The sequence below is a fragment of the Gossypium raimondii genome, chromosome 6 (assembly GCF_025698545.1).
Source record: "Gossypium raimondii isolate GPD5lz chromosome 6, ASM2569854v1, whole genome shotgun sequence".
Classification (NCBI taxonomy): domain Eukaryota; kingdom Viridiplantae; phylum Streptophyta; class Magnoliopsida; order Malvales; family Malvaceae; genus Gossypium; species Gossypium raimondii.
Genome location: NC_068570.1, coordinates 56320397 through 56339093, shown reverse-complemented (window position 1 = coordinate 56339093; position 18697 = coordinate 56320397). Strand labels below are relative to the sequence as shown.

Genomic DNA, 18697 nt, shown 5'->3' with positions numbered 1-18697 from the left:
CTTAAATTTGCTTTTTTTGTCAAATCACCTCACAACGGATTGAAAAGTTAATATTTATTAATTTTACTAACATGACATATATGTGGATCACATGTCAACACTTAATTTTTCAATATTTTAGAAATTCAAAAAATTATAAAAATTATTTTAAAATTGAAAACAATATTTTTAAATTTTTAAAATGGTAATCTACATATATGCCACTTCAGTATAATTAACAATCGTTAATTTTTTCATATAAAGTGAGGTGATTTGACAAAAAATATAGGTTTAATAGCTAAAAGAGGTGAAAAATTAAATAGATGGTTCAAATGACTTAATTTTTAAACAATTTTTTTTTTCTAAGTGAGGGAACGAATTTATCGTCAATGGCTTAACTCGTTTGACCTGTCTCCCCACGGCTAAAACAATTAAAAAGAACATGAAAGAAAGGACATTAATTAAATAAACAGAGGTTAGAATACGAAGAATAACAATTGAACTGGAGCCATCACATTACTGGATTTTTAAACAAATGGAGGTTTCGATGTCTACTGTAACAACAAAACGAATATTTTCAATCATGAAAATTATGAAAACTAAGCTCTGAAATAAAATAAGAGGATGATTTTATTTCAACTTTCTTTGTGATGTATATTGAGAAAGACATAAATCGAGAATTTTGGACTTATTATTAGTCAAAATTAACTTTTCGAAATTCGAAAAAGTATAGAGATTAAAATGATTAAATTAAAATACAAAGTTAAATCCATAATTTACACATACTAGAAGGACTAATAGCAGAATTTAATCATTATTTAACTTTCTTACTTTTTCTTTCCATTTTTAAACAAAATATCCGCATCTCTGCATTTTTATTTAGCAATCGGCTGTTTCCCAGGTAAGTTATTAATTTCATGTCTCTCTCCTTTAATCGATGCTCTTTATGAATTATTGTTGATATTTGTGGGGGTATTTAGCAATTAGCGTTTGGAATTTTACGCCATCTTCGAATTAGGTAATGTTAAAGGGCTTTTTTCGGGATTCCTATGGTGGTTTAGAAAGAGATTAATGGGTGGGAATTTTGAATAAATTTGCTTGTTTAGGGTTTGGGAATGCCTCTGTTAACGACTCTTTGATTTATGAGACTTATTGGATGCATGTTAGATCGTTATCATTACAGAAATTAGGGTTTCTCTTTCAATTTTGTTTTCAAATTTTTGTCACATTCCTGAGTCTATATCCAATGGTCTTTCCTTCCGTTTGTTGGAACTGGTTATCGATGTCTGTATTTATTTATTTATTATTATTTTGAATTTTTGTGTCTTCATCTCCTAGTAAATAGGTTTGCTGCAATATCCATTAAGTTATTGATATTATTAATCTGTTTCTCCTTTCATGTGGAACTAATGACATTGAGTTAAAGCTCTGACTTTCAGAGTGTGTCGTGTTCAATTTAATATCGGTGAAGGTGAAAGATCTAGTAAAGACAAAAAAAAAAAAAAAAAAAAAGGTTTATTTAAAGAAAAGTTCATATGGGGATTCAAAGGAAGATTTCATCAAAGTCGAAATTGCCTTGGGGAATCAATTTTAATTATAATACTTATTTAGTTAAACTCATGCTTATATAATCAGGAAGAACAAAGGCTTGATTTTACAATGGAACATTTATTTGTATAGGACTTTAATAAGGTAAAATGTAAGTCAGGCTGCAAAAAAGAAGGAAAATTTCATTCCTAGGTTTATTTCCTTGATACGTTTTTCTTTCCCTCAAAATTTTCATGTAACAGCTTAAGAGAAACATGGAAGGAGAAATAATTGGAGAAGGAGAAATCCTGGGAGGAGGAGAAATGCCAGGAGGAGGAGAAGTCCTGGGAGGAGGAGAAATCCTAGAACGAACAAGATCTTTGGCAGCTCCTTTTGTTTTCTTCATTATCATTTCCTTTCAATTTGCTGCCAAACGGCTCCAAGATTTGAAGAGGGTACCAAATTCCGCTTGATATTGTCATTTATGGTTGCTTAATTTTAATATACTAGATTCTCTTGTGGTTTTTCACAATGGTGATTAGATTTCTCTTTTCATGGTTAGGGAGCATCCAAAACTGATAAAGAAATGCAGCTTCGTGCAGAGATTAAGCAGCTTCTAAAAGAGGCTGCCTCCTATTCGCAGTAAGTGATTTAAATAGCATTTAATTCCATTTAATCAGCTTATCAATCACAATTGGCGCATAAACAACATCTATTTTGCTGCATAGGCCATCTACATTTGCACAAGCAGCTAAGCTTAGGAGGATGGCTGCTGCCAAGGAGAAGGAACTTGCAAATTGTGAGGCCATTTTTGGTTTTAGCCTTTGGTTAATTGCTTAATATTTTCCCATTGCATAAGCTTTTATGAATTTGATTCTTTGAACAATCAAATAATGGTTGATATGGAGATTTGATTTATGTTACTCGGACTTGGGTGTTAAGTGTTGTATGGGTATGTCTCTGACACAGGTATGGTTAATTTTTTCTTAAATTTTTCATGTATTTGAAGACTCATTTGAGCTCATTATTCCCGTATCCATGAGCTGGACACTGAGTATTGGACATGGATACTTCAAGAAAAATGAAGGGTCCAAGCAACATGGGTTTAGTGGTCTAAATTGATGGAATATCAGGTTTTTAAACCTTGTTTGGGGAAATATACCGTATATTTCTGTTAAGTTTAACAGGTGAGGAGAGTAAGGATTAATTTAATCCTGAGAGACAAATGAGATCAATATCGTTGCCGTACAGATTATACTTATATTATGGAAAAAGCCGGCTTCAATTACTTGAAGATATCATTAAATATTCTTTCTTGTTCTTCAGCTATATTTCTTTTCTTTTCCAAAAAAGAAAGCTTCATTCCATTAACATTCACTATAGTCTAGTTATTTCCCTTTCATTCTTTTTAACCCCTAAGTTGTTACCATATCATCTGTACTTATAGAAGCAACATTTGATTTCAGATCAGGCACATCTGACGCAAGAGATGAAGCTGTCATATGATTTGTATTTGAAAGTTTTGTTCATTGTAAAGGTGTTTCTCTGTGTAACGAAACTATCTAGAAGTTTGTATATGCTTGTTGGCTTGATTAAATATCCTAAGAGATTTATCGTCTTCTTGAGCAGGTTATAGCTCATGTTGTGATAATCCTTTGGTTTTGGAGCTCCCCTGTTGCTTACGTATCTCAACATCTTGTGCAACCCTTTGGTAATGCACGATAATGATATTGGCAAATATTTAGATTTTAGCTCATTTTCCTCATTGACTGTTAACTTCAGTTTGTCTAAATATGCTTGAGCTGACACTATCAGAAGCAAATGGAGGACAAATATAAATTACACAAAATCAGAGAAAATTGATTGGATTACAACCATCCAATTTTTGCAGGGAGGCTGTTATCCTGGAAGATTGGGGGTTCTTCAGACAACAATGTCCGGGTAAAAATTCTTGTCAATATTAGCAAATCTAACAGTAATTAGAATTTTAACTTCTTCCTTCTATAGAAATAGGATATGAATTCCATCTCTGATTTTCTCTTGTTTACTCCAATTGTTTTTAACATGGCCTATCTAAAAGACCATCTAAAATCTATATTGAGGTGTTTAATGCTATGAACACAAGTACTTTGCCTCAGCCGTACTTGCCTGTTTCTCATATGGATTAAAACTATATTACTCCGACTCTTCATCTGTTCTCATATGGATTAAAACTATTTTACTCCGACTCTTCATCTGTTTTTGAAGGATTCATGTTCGATATCTTTGTCCAACCCATATCCTAACATAGCAAGTTTATTGGTTTTGCCATTTATCTCCTAAATTGCAGGTTGGGATTATACCCTGGTTGATATTATGTTCCAGAGTTAGCAAGTTTGTTTGTTGACTCATCAAGTAACGGCGCAAAGGACCTATGTAACAACATACTTTTTGGTCAATGCATGTTTGAAGTTATGAATTAACATCTGTTCAGAAAAATTGGTTCATTTCATTTTATCAATAAATAAAAGTGAGCAATTTTGGTGTGCTTTTTCTTTGATCATCTACTTTTCTCTCTTCTACCATTTGCTTTATTTTGTTTGCTTATCAATTTATACATAATCAATACATGTCTAATTTTCATGGCTCAAACTTGAAAAAAACTATGAAGAAATATAATCATTCATGGCTTGATTATTTTCCTTGTACCTGAAAATTCTTAGTCTTTTTAGTTTGTTTGAAACTATATTATTTTATTAAAATACATAACTGAAAAGTTTTGGAATTTTATGACTCGGCCTGCCTTATGGATACCTTTTTTGGTACTTTTTGCATTTCCTAAGAGAAGTTATTTAAGTGTTTGTAGATTGGGTAGAGTCTATTATGAATTGGATAAATTATCAAAATAATCACTTTTATTTGTCTCAAGCTACTTATGTTTGAAATGTTATATTTTAGTCATTTACGTTATTGTTTTGTTATGAAATGATTATTCTGCCGTCAAGATCTGTTATAAAATAATTTTTTATTGGGACTGTTATTTGGGAGGTAACAAACGGCAAAATGAACATTTCATAATAAAATAATAATTTTACTAACTAGAATGCAACATTTTAAATATAAATGTAACCTAATATAAATAAAAGTGACTATCAAATGTTTCTAATTTGGATAAAGTTTTCAAGGGAAAAAAGGAAAATTTAACAATTTTTTTCTAACAATTCGAATTTGAGTAAAATTTCTCCAATGTAGAACAAATAATAAGTTTTTATGATCTTAGCAGAATAATTATTTTTAATTTTCAAAGTGATTTAATTTACATTTGCTGTATGCCTAAACATGGAATAATTGTAGAAAATAACCAGATTTTATGATTTTTTTTTCTTTTTGGAAATTGATTTCTTCTTCCTGTCTATTTAACAAAAGGTCATCTTCTCTTTGATCCATCCTCCATTGCTTCAACGCTCACCCAAAATGTCGCACAAACCGGCCGATGATCGGAAAACCTTGATTCTTTCCGTTCATACGAAAGCTGATATATTTCACTTCCACGCCATAGTATTCTGTCACACCTGAAAACTCAAAACCGTTAGAATCAATAAAAGAGTTCGTTCTTATATAGGAGACATGCAAATTATTTTTATCTGACCAGTTTAAACTCCAATCTGATCCGGGTTTTTTAACCAGAAAATTTACAAATACATACCAAGCTGGAGTTCTCCTTTTGTTTTTAGTTTCAACGGTCTCTCCGGCATAGATGTCCGAGTTAAGAGAGTATTTGTAAGTTGGTGCAAAGTATATTTTTCCTTCTTTCCATCCCTTGAATACTCGCCCCGCCTCTCTTTCGATCTTTAGCTGTGCATCCAAATGCACAAATAGGTCTTGTATTAGCAATAATCATCAATGACCCGAATCAATCCATGTCATCTACGATTACTTTGAGAGAGTTGAATATGGATATATGTCTGACAAAAGTATGCATTTTTTGAAGCTTTCATGCATATATGTGTCGGACATTAAGTGCCAAATGCAGTACTTAAAAGAGAAATATAAAGAGCCGGAGCAACATAAATCGATGTAATATAGAAAATCCTGCAACGGTTGAAATCTGTGTTGCTCTGGCTCTTCATTTCTTTTAAGTACTCGTGTTTGGCACTCATATCCCACACTCGTGTCCGAATGCTTACTCAGTCTGAGTAACAAAGGAAGCATCGGATATGAGTACGTATCCAACACGAATGCTTACAATACTTCTCGAAAATTTCCATGTTCGGGTCTTTTCTTTTTTAATATGGTATACGAAATTACCTGATCATTGTTATACAATGTATCCCAGGCTCTCTCTTTTAGAAGCTTTCCGGTATCAGAGTAGCTTAAAGCTATCCTGTAGTTCAAATCCCCTAGCCATATGACCCGACTGCAAAAATTTTCCGATGAAAATAAGTAAAATAATACGAATTTTTCTGAAGAAAAAAATTGAATAATACGGGATTGTAAATGTCAAAAACTGCAACAGATTTGACAATTTTAAAACATGGTTCATAGTTTCATAGATGCATACTCATGATCCAGAATTTTTTCTGGCACCCTACTGTTCGATGTTTTGCAGATCCTTGGAAACTGCGTGTTCCGAAGTATCTCTATGACATCCGAATTTCTCCGAAGTTCATCGCCTTCTTTTTCTCCAGATGCCAAATGACTGCACAAGAAACATAATGCTGTCTTGTGGAAAAGCATGCTCACTGATATACAGCCCTGCATTCATAAATCTTCATTTCAATATATATCCGACGGAAATAAACAAAGCATGGTTCAGTTCTCAACTTACTTTGTTGCCAAGGCACCCGAGAATACCGCGACCTACGCAGGATATCCGTAGGTGGCTTACGTATTGTACAAGCTCTTTCCTCATCCATACCGTGAGAAAAATTCCGACCATTTGCTTGCTTGCTACAAGGCTATACTTAATCGAGTTTGCACTAGAAGGACCGTTAGGTCCGTCTTCATCATCTTCGGATGAAATATCATTTTCATTCGTTTGCGATTGAGGGCACCGGAAACAGAATTCTTTGCTATTCTTCCTTTCCAAACCTATAGGACAGTTGCAGCTCTTCAGCTTCCGTTTATTCTCTGTCCTCAAAGCTTTGCTGGCCTTTCTAAGTTTAATTTTAGGGAAAACCAGTGAACCCTCGGGTGAACCAACGGGTCTGGGTCCTCTTAAAGGAACATAATTCGCCTTGTTTAGTGACCGGTTTATTAAGGTGAGCCATTTCACCGCAGGCTCGTTGTCTTCGATCACAAGCACATTTCCAGCATTCAACGGAACGATTTCCTGAAAACTAATAAACCCAAAAGAAAAAATTCAATTTAAACAATTCCCTTTGCATGATAAAAACATATCCAACCAGAATATTAGTGAAAATCCTATAACAAAACCCTTCCCAGGTTAACTCAACCAGCTTATACATGCTTTAGCACAAACTAAATGTTAATCCAAGAATCTCAAGGTAAAATCTGAGAGAGATTACAAAAATTACCCTAACACATATATGTCTGATTCTTCACGAACTTGAAGAATATCATCGAGGTTGAGTTTGCTATCTGGAGATTTACCTCCTACATTCCATGTCGCAACGAAGACACTAACAAATCAAATGTAACATTGATAAGAGCCTGGTTTATCAAATAAGCAAACCTGCTTTTCAAAAAAGACCAAGATAATTATAAAAAAAAAAAAAAACCCATCTAAGGACACTACCGGAAAGATATATTCTCACTAGCAGCTTTCGTGCTTTTTTCTCTCGAAAGCAAAGGTTGATGTGGTAAATCATATTGTTCTTCTGCAAAAGCGAACAAAATCAACAATCAATTACGAAGAAAGACAAAAAAATAATAAAATAAAATAAAGAAACAAAATTTACTGAATTTGTTGCAATTTATAACCGTATAAAGAACAAGAACTTTCTTTTTCGACGAAACATTCGTTGCTAGAAATCAAACACTCGATTTTCCTACCAGTACTCGATTCAAAACTAAGAACTAAGACTATATAAAAGGCAAAAAAAAAAAGAAAAAAGAGAAAGGAAACATCAACAAAAGTGGTGGTGAATGCTAAGCTTCCATGGATAAAAGTTCCAAAACAAGAATATATTCTCAAACGAATTGCCATTTTCTTGCTTTTTTTCCGTGGTAATTGTCGGAAATTATATATATATATATGTATTTATCCATGTTGTATCACCATAGATACGTATACATGCTTTCATCATCACCATAAGAATCAACCTTATCATCTAAATGAATAATAGAAAAAGATAGAAATTCCGGGACTTAATATAGTTGGTTCATGTAGCCACCTTTAAGAAGGACCAGCAAATCTCGAATCTCGACATCTACAACCCCTCTTTCCCAAGTTCCCCAACCCGAAACTCAAATCTATCCATAAACACCTTTTGCTTTTCACTTCAATAAGCAAAACAAAAAAGCAAGCAATACACATAAAGATCAAAAAGTTGCTTTGGATAATAACTCCAGAACCGGAGCATAACTCGGTTCGTTCATGCAGTCGTCCTTAAACCGTGGCATCGGATCAATCCGGCTTTGGAATCCCAATATCTGATTTATCCTATTCCCAAATCTCAACATATTTTTGTACCCCAAAAAGCAAAAATAAATGGATGCTAATTACTTTCCATTTAAAAAAGGAGAATAGAATAGCATCTTCGACAAATAATCAATATAATTGAGTTTCTTTCATGAAGAACAACTTTTCTTCTTGAATCAAATAATTAAAAATATGATAAGAACATTTTCTTTTCCGATCACTTTTTTCCTAATTTTCTTTTTGGCAAATGCTAAAATATCTTCAAAGTGAAGAAAATTATGATAATTGGTAAATTTATTTGATACTATAAGCACTCACCTGAAGAATCAAATCTCACTTCAATCTCTTTATTACTTTGATTTCTTCCCTTCACACTCAATATTTTACCAATCAAAGACTGGAAAAAAATAATACAAAATAAATTGAAAAATATTTAACAAATAAAATTAATTAAAATTTAAAAATAAAAAGAAAATAAGTAAAGTGGGGGGGGGGGGGGAATTTACTGAAGCCTGCTGGTTTGTTCTGTCTTGATTCATTAGTGTAATGCCAGAAAATCCAACTCCAATCATCACCAAATTAAAACCCTTTAAATTACCTGCAATAAATGAATAAATAAAAAATAAAATTAAATAAACAACAAAAGCAAAATAATGATTCAAAACATGAATTTAACAGTAAAATTTGTGATTTTTTTTTCTCATTAGAGAAGGAAAAAAAAAGAAAGAAAGAAAGAAAGAAAAAACCCATACTTTCTATTTAGAAATCAATCAGTTTTCATGGAAGGAAGGAAGAAGTCAACTGAAGCAAACATATATAAATATATATAAATAAATTAATTGTCTATATATATTTGATACCTCCCAATATGAGAAAAACTTAGTCAAAAGAAGGAGTTGAAGGGGACAAAAAGGGTCAAAAGAAAAAGAAAGAAGAAACCCTGAAAAAATGTAAGAATGTTGGGATGATTTTCTTTTTAAGTGTTCTAGAATTGGTGGTTGAATTGAAACCCAATGACCAATTGGGGTTAAAGTAAAACAATAACAAAAATACAAAAGTATTGGAGTTTCCCAAAAAGCTGTCTGCCTTTAGATTTATTGTTCAAAGACAAGAACCCAAATTTGCTTTGTTTCCATGAATGTTAAATAAAATATAAACATTGGGTTATTATTTTTTTTGGGGGGGGGGGTGGTTGTTGTTTGTTCAGTCGGATTTTGAGAGAGAGATTTTCTCGAGAAAATAAAATGAAAAAGAAAAAACCCAAATGTTCAAAGACAATATTCAGAACCCATATTAGTATTAATATTAATAAAAATATAAGAGTGGATTTTTTTTTTTTTGGGTTATTGCTTGGTTGGTCGGATTTTAGGAGATAGATTTTCTGGAGAAAATAAATTGAAACGCCCCAATGAAAAGAAACTCCTCAAAACGAAACGGTCAAACGTGGGGATCGAATCTCCAATGTCCCCCCCATTATTTTTTATGGGTAAAGAGTTAAAAAAGATGCTTTGTTAGATTTTTCTTGGCTTTTAAGTATTTTTTTTCTTGGAAAATAAAATAAATTTGGTTCTTTTCTTTGTTTGTGTGTGATCTTTTTGAATGAAGAGTCCAAGAAAATTCTTTTATTTATAATCCTTTGGATTTGGATGTAGCTAAAGCGTGTATAATCCGAGTTTGGTCCAACTTATATTTGTTTAATTCTTTTCTAGTTTAAATAAATTATTTTTATAAATTTTATATAAAATATTGAAAACAAAAATATTATCATAATAATAATTTTATTTTTAATTTTTATTAACTCGTGATATCCGTTTTTCATTTTGATATTTAATTTTATCTTATTTTATTACTTAAATTTTAATTTTGATTTTTTTGTAAATTATAATCTCGAGCTTGAGGACGAAGTTATTTAATAAAAAGATTCACTTATAACTATTGCATTGAAAGATTTTGAATTCGAACCACTTGACAGATATATACTGAACCCAAAACTAAAAAATACATGATGGCTAAAAAAGGGATAAATAAGAACACAAATATGACATATCCTAATATATAGTAGTGAAGGATTATAGGGTAAAGCCTTAACAGTAATGTGACTAGTGCAACTTAAACCCACACCAGATCTGGGACTGTGAACACCCTAACTATCAAACCAACACACGGAGTTCAACTTTAATTTTGATCTATTTTACTTTAAAATATTACTCTTGATAACAATTTATCATTTTTCATGTTTTTATGAATGAATTTTATTTATTTTAGATAATTTGAGATAAAATAATAATTCAGAATCAAAACGAATTTTTTAAATATTAAAGTGTTAAAAATATATATAATTGACACCCATACACTTAAATATTATTTTTAATGCAAATTTTTGGATATATTAATTAAAATATAATTTATTTTTAATTTAATATTAAAAATCAAATAAAATTTAAATTAGATTATAACGAGAATTTTAAATCTAATAATAACAAATTTAAATATTAAGATAAATAATATTTATCTTTATGATAATTAAATAATATTTATATTTATATTTATGATATTTATCTTGATTTTATTTTTTATTTTCTTACTTAAAAATTTAGGTTAATTTTTAAATTTTGCTTAAGATTTTAAATTTTATTTTTAAAAATTATTAAAAATAATAATTATCCACGAGTTAAATAAATTATTCAAATCAAAATCTAAAACTTGTAATATATAATATATTATATGAAATTAATATAATAAATATTTAATTCTCGTCATTAGTAAAGTATTTATAATTTTTATTTTTACTTAATCCGACCGTATTAATAAACCCATAAAAATGGGGTCAGAAGCCGCTCGGGGCGGTCAAAGGCATTGCCTACCCTTTAAAGCATTGACTCCGCTAGATCTACGCTTCATGATCAATGGTCCCCCACCGGTCTAAACCATTCATTTTGATCATCAAACCGGATTCCGAAAAACCGGTCTTTTAAACTGATTTTAGTATTTAGAAACCAAATTAGCTACATAAAACATTCAAATAAGCATGGGTTTTGGTTCAAAAGATAAAGATTTAAAAAATTTAAGTGGTTTGAGTGTTAACTCGATTGATATGGGTATTGTTGTCAATACAAGAGAATATTGGTTCGAGTGTGCTGAAGCACATTATCTATCCATTTATGGGTTGAGAAGGGGTTATTAATAGTTTTAGATATTGTGTCAAAAAAATATGACCAAAATATATAATGAGATTGCTAAAAAAAAATCAAATCTAAAAGGTTATATTTTTGAACATCATAATTAAAAAAATCTGATTCTGACTTATTGAGATTTAACTAAAACCCAACATATTATTCGATTTGACAAGCGATATAAACTGATAATTATAGATAGTGGTGATCATAATCCATCCAACAGTGCATATTATAAATAGTATGTCAACATTCAAATCATTGAAGAAACCTTTGTCCCCTCTCCAACCACCGAAGGAATCATCCAGCAAGAACAGCCCTTTTTCCTCCCTTTATTTGCTCATTACAGTTCATAAAACACATGTACCAAAAAAAAAAGGTTCATAAATCACTACTTTATCTTTGAATTAATAAATAAACTAAATTAATAAATTAGGCATTGTAATTTTTATCCGCTAAAAGTACTAGACATGGAAAAGAAAAAACATAAATATGATATTACAGAAGCAAATAGAATATATATATATATATATATGATAATATTATTTTGTTGAAATAAAAAATTTGAGAGCAAGCATTATTTTTCTAGATTTTTATGAATAAATAAAAATATTTTCAAATTAATATTTATTATTTTGTTAAAAATAAGAGTTTTGGTAATTTAACAATTGAGTTAAAATTGATTATAGTTGACACCAACTCAATACCTTTATATATAACTAAATTTTATCACGCGCATATGTGTGTGAAGATCACATATTTAGAATACTATAGGTAATTTTGATTTAATAGTAAAATTTTGGTTCAAATCCAATCAAGTGCAATATTTTTATTTTAAAATAAAATATTAAAATACCCTAAAAATATAATTTATTTTAATGATAAACAAATATTTTAGTAATTTCCTTAACCGAGTTTATATTCACACCAATACCAACTCAACTAGGGCTTAAATAATTTTATAAAAGTAAAATATAGATACAACCGATGAAAGTGATAAAACATGTAAAATACAATTAAAATGTAAATGTTATATTACAATAAAACTTTGATTTAGTGGTAAAATTAATATTTTATATGATGTAAATAGCATGTGCTCAAATCCAATAATGTGTAAAAAATAAAAAAATAAAAAGATTAAATATAATTTATTTTAAGTAAGGAAAGACAATTTTGTAATTCTTCTAACTGAGTTGGTGTCTAATTAATTTGTGACACCAACTCAATCTCAAACTTAAATAATAGTATAAAATAATCTCAGGCTTAAATAATAGTATAAAATATAGATGGATACTGATAGATATATGGCATAGATATAGATGTCAGAATTCATATGAATAAATAACACCTTAAACATGATTTTGACACAGAAAAATAACACAAGCATGACATGAATACACAAGCTATCAAATCTGCTACATACCATTCCGAATTTTCCGGTTATCACGTAGGAAACAAAATTCCATGAAAATTTTCCTACCAGGAGACAAAATTCATCTACTTCTGGTTCATATATATATATGTGTATATATATATCAAAATCATTGTTCTTAATTCAAGTAGAACCTAACTGGAAAGTGGAAACATAAAAGTAGATTCACACTCATTTGCTACACAGACGGAATTCTAACAGGATAAGGAATCTGTATCTAGTTAGTAGAATGATCTGAGTCAATATATAATTAAATGAAGAGACAAAATCGATAAGTACCGAGAAGAATGCAGATAGCAAATACAATATGGATCACAACTCCGTTTTCACCATTAAAACAGAATTGGGTTCGTGACCATGCACCCTCAAACGGTAAATGCAGGTATGTGAAGCACTTCCATGGTTGGAAGAAAAATCCAGCCTAACTGTGTCAACAATTCCGATACCTGCTGTATCCAATACATCAAAGGTCTGAGCATTACTCTTCTCAAGGTCATACGTGAATTCTGCCAAAAGAAACATCTTGTCGGCATCAACAGTGACATCAAGATCACGGCCTTGCAGCCAGCCAGAGACGCGGCAATCCTTGGGTGCACTGGATCTATCGTATGCAACACTCTGTGCATGGGACATGCACAACACAATAAGCACTTGTGACAAGGTTGATAGAGAATGAAAACAGAAAGAGCTTTGCCTTTGAAAATTATACGAAATTGTCAATTTGCCTAGGTCTATCTTGAGTGAACCAGCTTGACTGAATTCCAAAGAGTTTTGGGAAAAAAACTATTTTTTTTTTCATCTTGCAACAATCATAGTAAAAATTTCTCATTGCCCCTACCAAATTACGCTTAAAGCCAAAACACATAAATCCTAGTATTCTTGTGCTCTTATTTTTCCACATTATTTCTAGCTATGTACTTGGTTATTTTCAGTAAATTGCCATTGTTATATTAGCTTGTTCTGCCTGGTGTTTCAACATTTTCCATAATATTAAATTCTTTTGCTATTATCTTAAAATTATGAAAAGGGCAAGGCTGCAAGAAACAAAGGCATGTATATTCATACAAATAGCGGTGAGCTATCCTAATTCTGACATCATAAATGAAAGGTGCTAAACCAAGAATGATTCTTTTATTCATTAATCAAGTGACAATGGTAAATTGCAACTTTGGCAATCCATCACTTGTTGGTTTAGTCAAGATAGGCAAAACAACACGACAGATTAACAAGAACAAATAATGGCACTTCAAGATGTTGTAAGTTAAAATGGAAGGCCAAAACGAAACCCCTTTTGGCATTTTTCAGCCATCTACCAAAGGGTCCTTTCTGTTCTTCAAGCAACAGATACCTAATATCTTAAGATGAAAATCGCCTGCAGTAAACTAAATATAAGAAACAAAAATTGACAACCAATCAAATGTCTATTCCTAGCAATCAATTATTTTTCTACATATACAAATAGCTCTCGTACTCTTTAGATGCAAATCAAGCAGTGCCAGGAAAATCTATATCTTCACTCACTAGTTCCACAAGTATGCCACTATGCCTCTGCTGAAAGTAATTACATATATATACAATGTCCTCATCAGCACAAGCTATTCAAACAATCCTCAGTATTTGTATTGTTAACCAATATCTCTTTGCATGGAACCACTTTTGAAGGAAAGGAAACACTATTAAAACCTCGTTATTTACATATAACTGTAAAAAATAAGACAAAAATATTTACCTATTTGAGGTAGGATGCAGGGAAGGATGGTGTTATATTTACCAATCCTTATTCAAAATCCATATATATCCAGATATATGTTGTTACCTAGTAATTGTACATGTGTTTTTTTTCCTTTAATTTCTAAAAGATCCATATACATATATATATATATATATATATATATCCAACTTTATAAAAGTTGTGGCCCTCATTAAAATTGCGATAGATCTCCTAACTAAAACAAATCTAGCAAAGTTATTAGCTGTTAGATAGGGGAAACAGTGTCCTGAAAGAATAAGAAGCAGAATGCTATTGCAAGATCAGGGGTTGAATCAGAGTTTAAAGATACAGTTCATATTAAGTGTAAATTACTTTGGCAAAAAAGGACTGGCTAAATGAGCTCAAGTTTGAATATTCCCATCCAATGGATCTTATGTTAGAGCTTCAGACTAATCAAACGAAATGCATTACAGTTACACGTTGCATCATAAAACAAAGACAAATATAAAGAAACTTTACAACAATGTAAGCATAATGACAATAATACCTTGGCAACATGTTCCAAAGTAATAGCCTCTGGGATAATAGCAGTGCGCAGCTTAATCTGAACAAACCCATTGCTTCCTTTCAATGGAAAGCACTGCCCTGGCTCTCCAAAACTTGGCTTCAACATCTTGTCTGCATCCTGATGAACTCCATTTCGGCTAGTTTTTAGAAACCAGTTGATTCCCTTTCCAGCAAGAAAGGGCTCTGAATGCCGAACAACCTTTCCCCCACCTGACGAGAGAGCATAATCAGCCCTGCCGAGCCCATCCGAGGCATGCTTCTCAATCTCATTCTTCACAATCTCTCTCGCATAGGCTCCTAGATCGCTTAAACTCACTGCATTCTCGGACTCACCATTTTGACCCTTCTCTTTTAACATTTGTTCGTACATCTTTCCAAACTCTTCCTTTGTCAACAAATTCGCACTCTTCAATTCACTCAAGGACTTATCTAATTCCTCATTCTTTTCTTCCAATTTTTTCAATGAATTCTCCAATACCACAGTTTGATCCACAATTCTCTCATTCAATTCCTTCCTTAACCCACCAATTTCGTTTTCAATTTTCCTATCAACAACCTCTACCTGAACCTGAATCATCTTAGCCGTGGTCTTCAAAAAACTCTCAACCTCAGCAACCCTACCCTCAAATTCAGTTAATCCCGCATGTGTCCCAACGCTACTAACATCCCCAGATTTCAAAGCCAATCTCCTAATAATCTGAGCTAATCCAACCAAAACAAGCAAAAGTGCTAAATTCTTAGCAAAAATGCTAACCGCAGTCGACCACCGAGGTTTCTCGGCCTTGTTAACCGCTCCTTTCCGCGATCGTCGCAGCGAGCCGTTCGAATTCTGACCCACGACAACCCTTTTCGCTTGCAACGAGTCCTTTGACGGCTCCGCACGACCCGAATCGTGGCTCAGATCTCTTCTGTAACCGGCAGTGCCAACGGCAGCAGCGGCGGCTTTGTCTTCCACAAGGTTAACCCCAGTAGCATTTGGATCAACAACCAAAGCTTCAATGTTCGATCTCTTATCGGCGACGAGGGAACGCCGGCGAGGCGTCGCCGCCGCTGGGTTGGCGGTGATCGAGACGGTAGATGCGGACATTACTGTTTTCGATTCAAATCAACCCCAAAGTTCGATTTTAAAACCCCCAAAACAAAATAGAGGAAATTTAATTATATATTACTCAGAGTCGCTGACTTGTTGGTTTGGTTTTGGGGTAAAAAGGGGTCGCCGAAGATGTTTTCTGAGCGCTTCGTATGCTTCTGGGTTTCAAATGATTTTGAAATTATTCTGTTCATGTTTGATGTCGGGGTTTCAATATCCTTTTATAATAACATGTCTACTTATCATCGGTCTACGCTTACTTCTGTTTGCACAGGAGTAAATCTCTTGTAATTTTTGTCCTAACTATATACAATAATGTTAAATTCATTATTTTTACCGATTATATCTTAGTTCGATTGGTATGGTTATTATTGTTAATACAAAAAAGTGAGTTCGATTGTATTAAAACATATTATCCTTCTATTTATGAGTTGAAAAGAGATAATGTATAGTTTTAATCATTTAATAATATTGTTACAACTATTAACAAAATTTAACTTATACCATTTGTTCGAAATTTTAAAAATCGAAAAGTATATAAACTAAAATTAACTAAAATAAAAAGTACAACACAAATTTAACCTAAAATATTTATTCTTCCAAAAGGAAATATCAAGTCATATTTAAAAGACGATGATACCAAGTTAGATGAAATTGGAGGAGATGAGATTAATTAATGCAATAGTGATAGACAAAATCAATGGGATGATAAGTGTTTGAACTGATACTAGTAAGATAATAATCGAAAATGATCTTTAAGAGACGTTGAAGTAAAAATTGTATATAATTAAAAGTTCTGTTTATTTGTGAGCCTCATGTGATGGTTTGATGGTTAAGAGTGTTCGTTGTCTCAGGCATAGCTCAGATTCGAGTTGCGCTAGTTTTATAAAATTAATAAAAAATATGTTAAATTATAATTTTATTATTAAAGTAATAATATGTTTATTTTTTATTTTTAAGTAAATATTTATTGTTGATTTAAATAATTATATTATAAGCATGAATATGAGTGTTTGAGATGGTTATGACTAAAAATTTATTTTATTTAAATATTAAAAATTTTATAAAGTTATGGCTATTATAAAAATATCATAAAATATTTATTTATAAAAGTTATAGCTAAGCATGTACATAATTTATGTACGTATCCATATTATATATTATACAAATAATATACTTATTTATAAAAATAACTTATTAAAGTTATGACAAAAAATTATATTATTTATAAAAGTGATATTAAAGTTTTGGAAAATTTATAAAACTATTTTTATAGAGGTTATATATTATAAATTTTATATTATTTTGACTTAATTTACGTATTATAAAAGGGATACAATCTTGCATAAGACTTTCTTCAAATTAAGTTTATACGTGTTTTATAATTAAAGCTACAAATTGTTTGGATGGTGAACTCAAATATTATAAGGGTAGTGCTAATTATGTAAATTGAAAAGTTATTCTGCACTATATTATGGGGTATGATACCATTTGAGAGAATGGTGTTAGATACAAGTACCATAGATAGCTCACGAACTCTTTAATTTAAGACATTTAAGGTTTCGGAATATGATTAAAAAGACATTTGTTGTTCTAAAAAAATTATTTTATACATTAATAGCATCACATTAATATAGCATAAAAAAATAAGGTTAAATCGATTAGCATGTTCCATATTTCATAACTTCAATCATAGGTGAAATTAAGTTGATTCATACTTTGTAGAGTACATGAAAGATGGAGATCGATTGCAATTTTGCCTGATCTACTACAAAAATAGACAAGTTAGTTATTGAACATTAGATTAAAAAGCAAATTGATTATTTTTATTAAAATTTTGATACCTTTATCTTGTTAAAAACTTGTGTGGCTAACAAAATAACCATACAATAACATGTGACGTATCACATGTACCTCATGGTGATGTATAAAGATTCGTTTTTAACAGTAGAAATACATAAAAATTTTAAAAAAATAACCACTTTACTCTTTGATCTAACGTATAGAAACTAATTTGTCTATTTTTTAGTAGAATGATCAAAATGCAATCTAACTATTAATATAGTGCTTCTGTAATAATTTTATGAACGTTTTTCGAAGCAACATGAGAAAATTGGGTTAACTTGTAAAATCAATTATATTGACCAAAAAATCTGTCCGCAAACAAACATAGAAAAATAAATAAACTATATTTTGTAAAAGATTTACACCGATCAATCAGATTCTTATTTATAAATATTTTTAAAAATTTTACCAAAAATTCCATTGTCGTCCAGTGGTTAGGATATCTGGCTTTCACCCAGGAGACCCGGGTTCAATTCCCGGCAATGGAAATGAAATATTTTAATAGCATTATTTTGAACCGGCTCTTCAGTAATTGGGCTTTTAAATTGTTTCTTAAAATAATTTATTAATGGCATAATGATTTATTTGATCATCTAATTTTATAAAAAAATTATTTTAGCCTTTGAAGTGATTTGAAAATAATGTAAGTTTAAATATTAAAAGAGATAAATAATTAAATAGAGAACTAAAATGATATTTTTCTATAAAATTGAAGGGACAAATAACTTATTATATATTTATTAAATGTCCTGATTTATATATGCTTTTAATAACGTGACATACGCCATAT

At 30.9% G+C, this 18697-nt stretch overlaps 3 protein-coding genes and 1 non-coding gene across 10 annotated transcripts; 2 read left to right on the top strand and 2 right to left on the bottom strand.

Annotated features, from left to right (window-relative positions):
• The first annotated feature begins 756 nt into the window (after nt 1–756).
• LOC105774020 (protein GET1) lies at nt 757–4048 on the top strand. Of its 4 annotated transcripts, none has more exons than XM_012596315.2 (8): nt 757–880; nt 1770–1961; nt 2069–2148; nt 2235–2305; nt 2973–3043; nt 3136–3217; nt 3398–3447; nt 3836–4048. In XM_012596315.2, exons 2-8 carry the CDS (start codon nt 1782–1784, stop codon nt 3890–3892), a joined length of 591 nt encoding a protein of 196 aa, XP_012451769.1. In that variant the 5' UTR covers nt 757–880; nt 1770–1781; the 3' UTR covers nt 3893–4048. The 4 variants fall into 4 exon arrangements, with proteins under 4 accessions (XP_012451769.1, XP_012451768.1, XP_052487895.1 ...); XM_012596314.2 differs by lacking the exon at nt 757–880 and adding an exon at nt 891–997; XM_052631935.1 differs by lacking the exons at nt 757–880; nt 2973–3043 and adding an exon at nt 891–997.
• Nucleotides 4049–4734: 686 nt separating this feature from the next.
• LOC105774327 (type I inositol polyphosphate 5-phosphatase 10) lies at nt 4735–9446 on the bottom strand. Of its 4 annotated transcripts, none has more exons than XM_012596781.2 (10): nt 8842–9446; nt 8596–8687; nt 8408–8486; nt 7244–7325; nt 7023–7127; nt 6314–6824; nt 6047–6240; nt 5794–5902; nt 5192–5340; nt 4735–5057 (listed from the first exon to the last, which is right to left on the bottom strand). In XM_012596781.2, exons 2-10 carry the CDS (start codon nt 8659–8661, stop codon nt 4913–4915), a joined length of 1440 nt encoding a protein of 479 aa, XP_012452235.1. In that variant the 5' UTR covers nt 8662–8687; nt 8842–9446; the 3' UTR covers nt 4735–4912. The 4 variants fall into 4 exon arrangements, with proteins under 4 accessions (XP_012452235.1, XP_012452234.1, XP_052488970.1 ...); XM_012596780.2 differs by having other exon boundaries at nt 8950–9446; XM_052633010.1 differs by lacking the exon at nt 8842–9446 and having other exon boundaries at nt 8596–8791.
• Nucleotides 9447–12763: 3317 nt separating this feature from the next.
• Nucleotides 12764–16271, bottom strand: LOC105773711 (SUN domain-containing protein 1). The gene is made up of 2 exons (XM_012595794.2): nt 14953–16271; nt 12764–13312 (listed from the first exon to the last, which is right to left on the bottom strand). The coding sequence occupies exons 1-2, from the start codon at nt 16057–16059 to the stop codon at nt 13007–13009; spliced, it is 1413 nt and encodes a 470-aa protein (XP_012451248.1). The 5' UTR covers nt 16060–16271; the 3' UTR covers nt 12764–13006.
• A 2052-nt stretch (nt 16272–18323) lies between these two features.
• TRNAE-UUC (transfer RNA glutamic acid (anticodon UUC)) lies at nt 18324–18395 on the top strand. Its single transcript has one exon. It is a non-coding gene; the product is annotated as a tRNA-Glu (tRNA).
• The last annotated feature ends 302 nt before the right edge of the window (nt 18396–18697 follow it).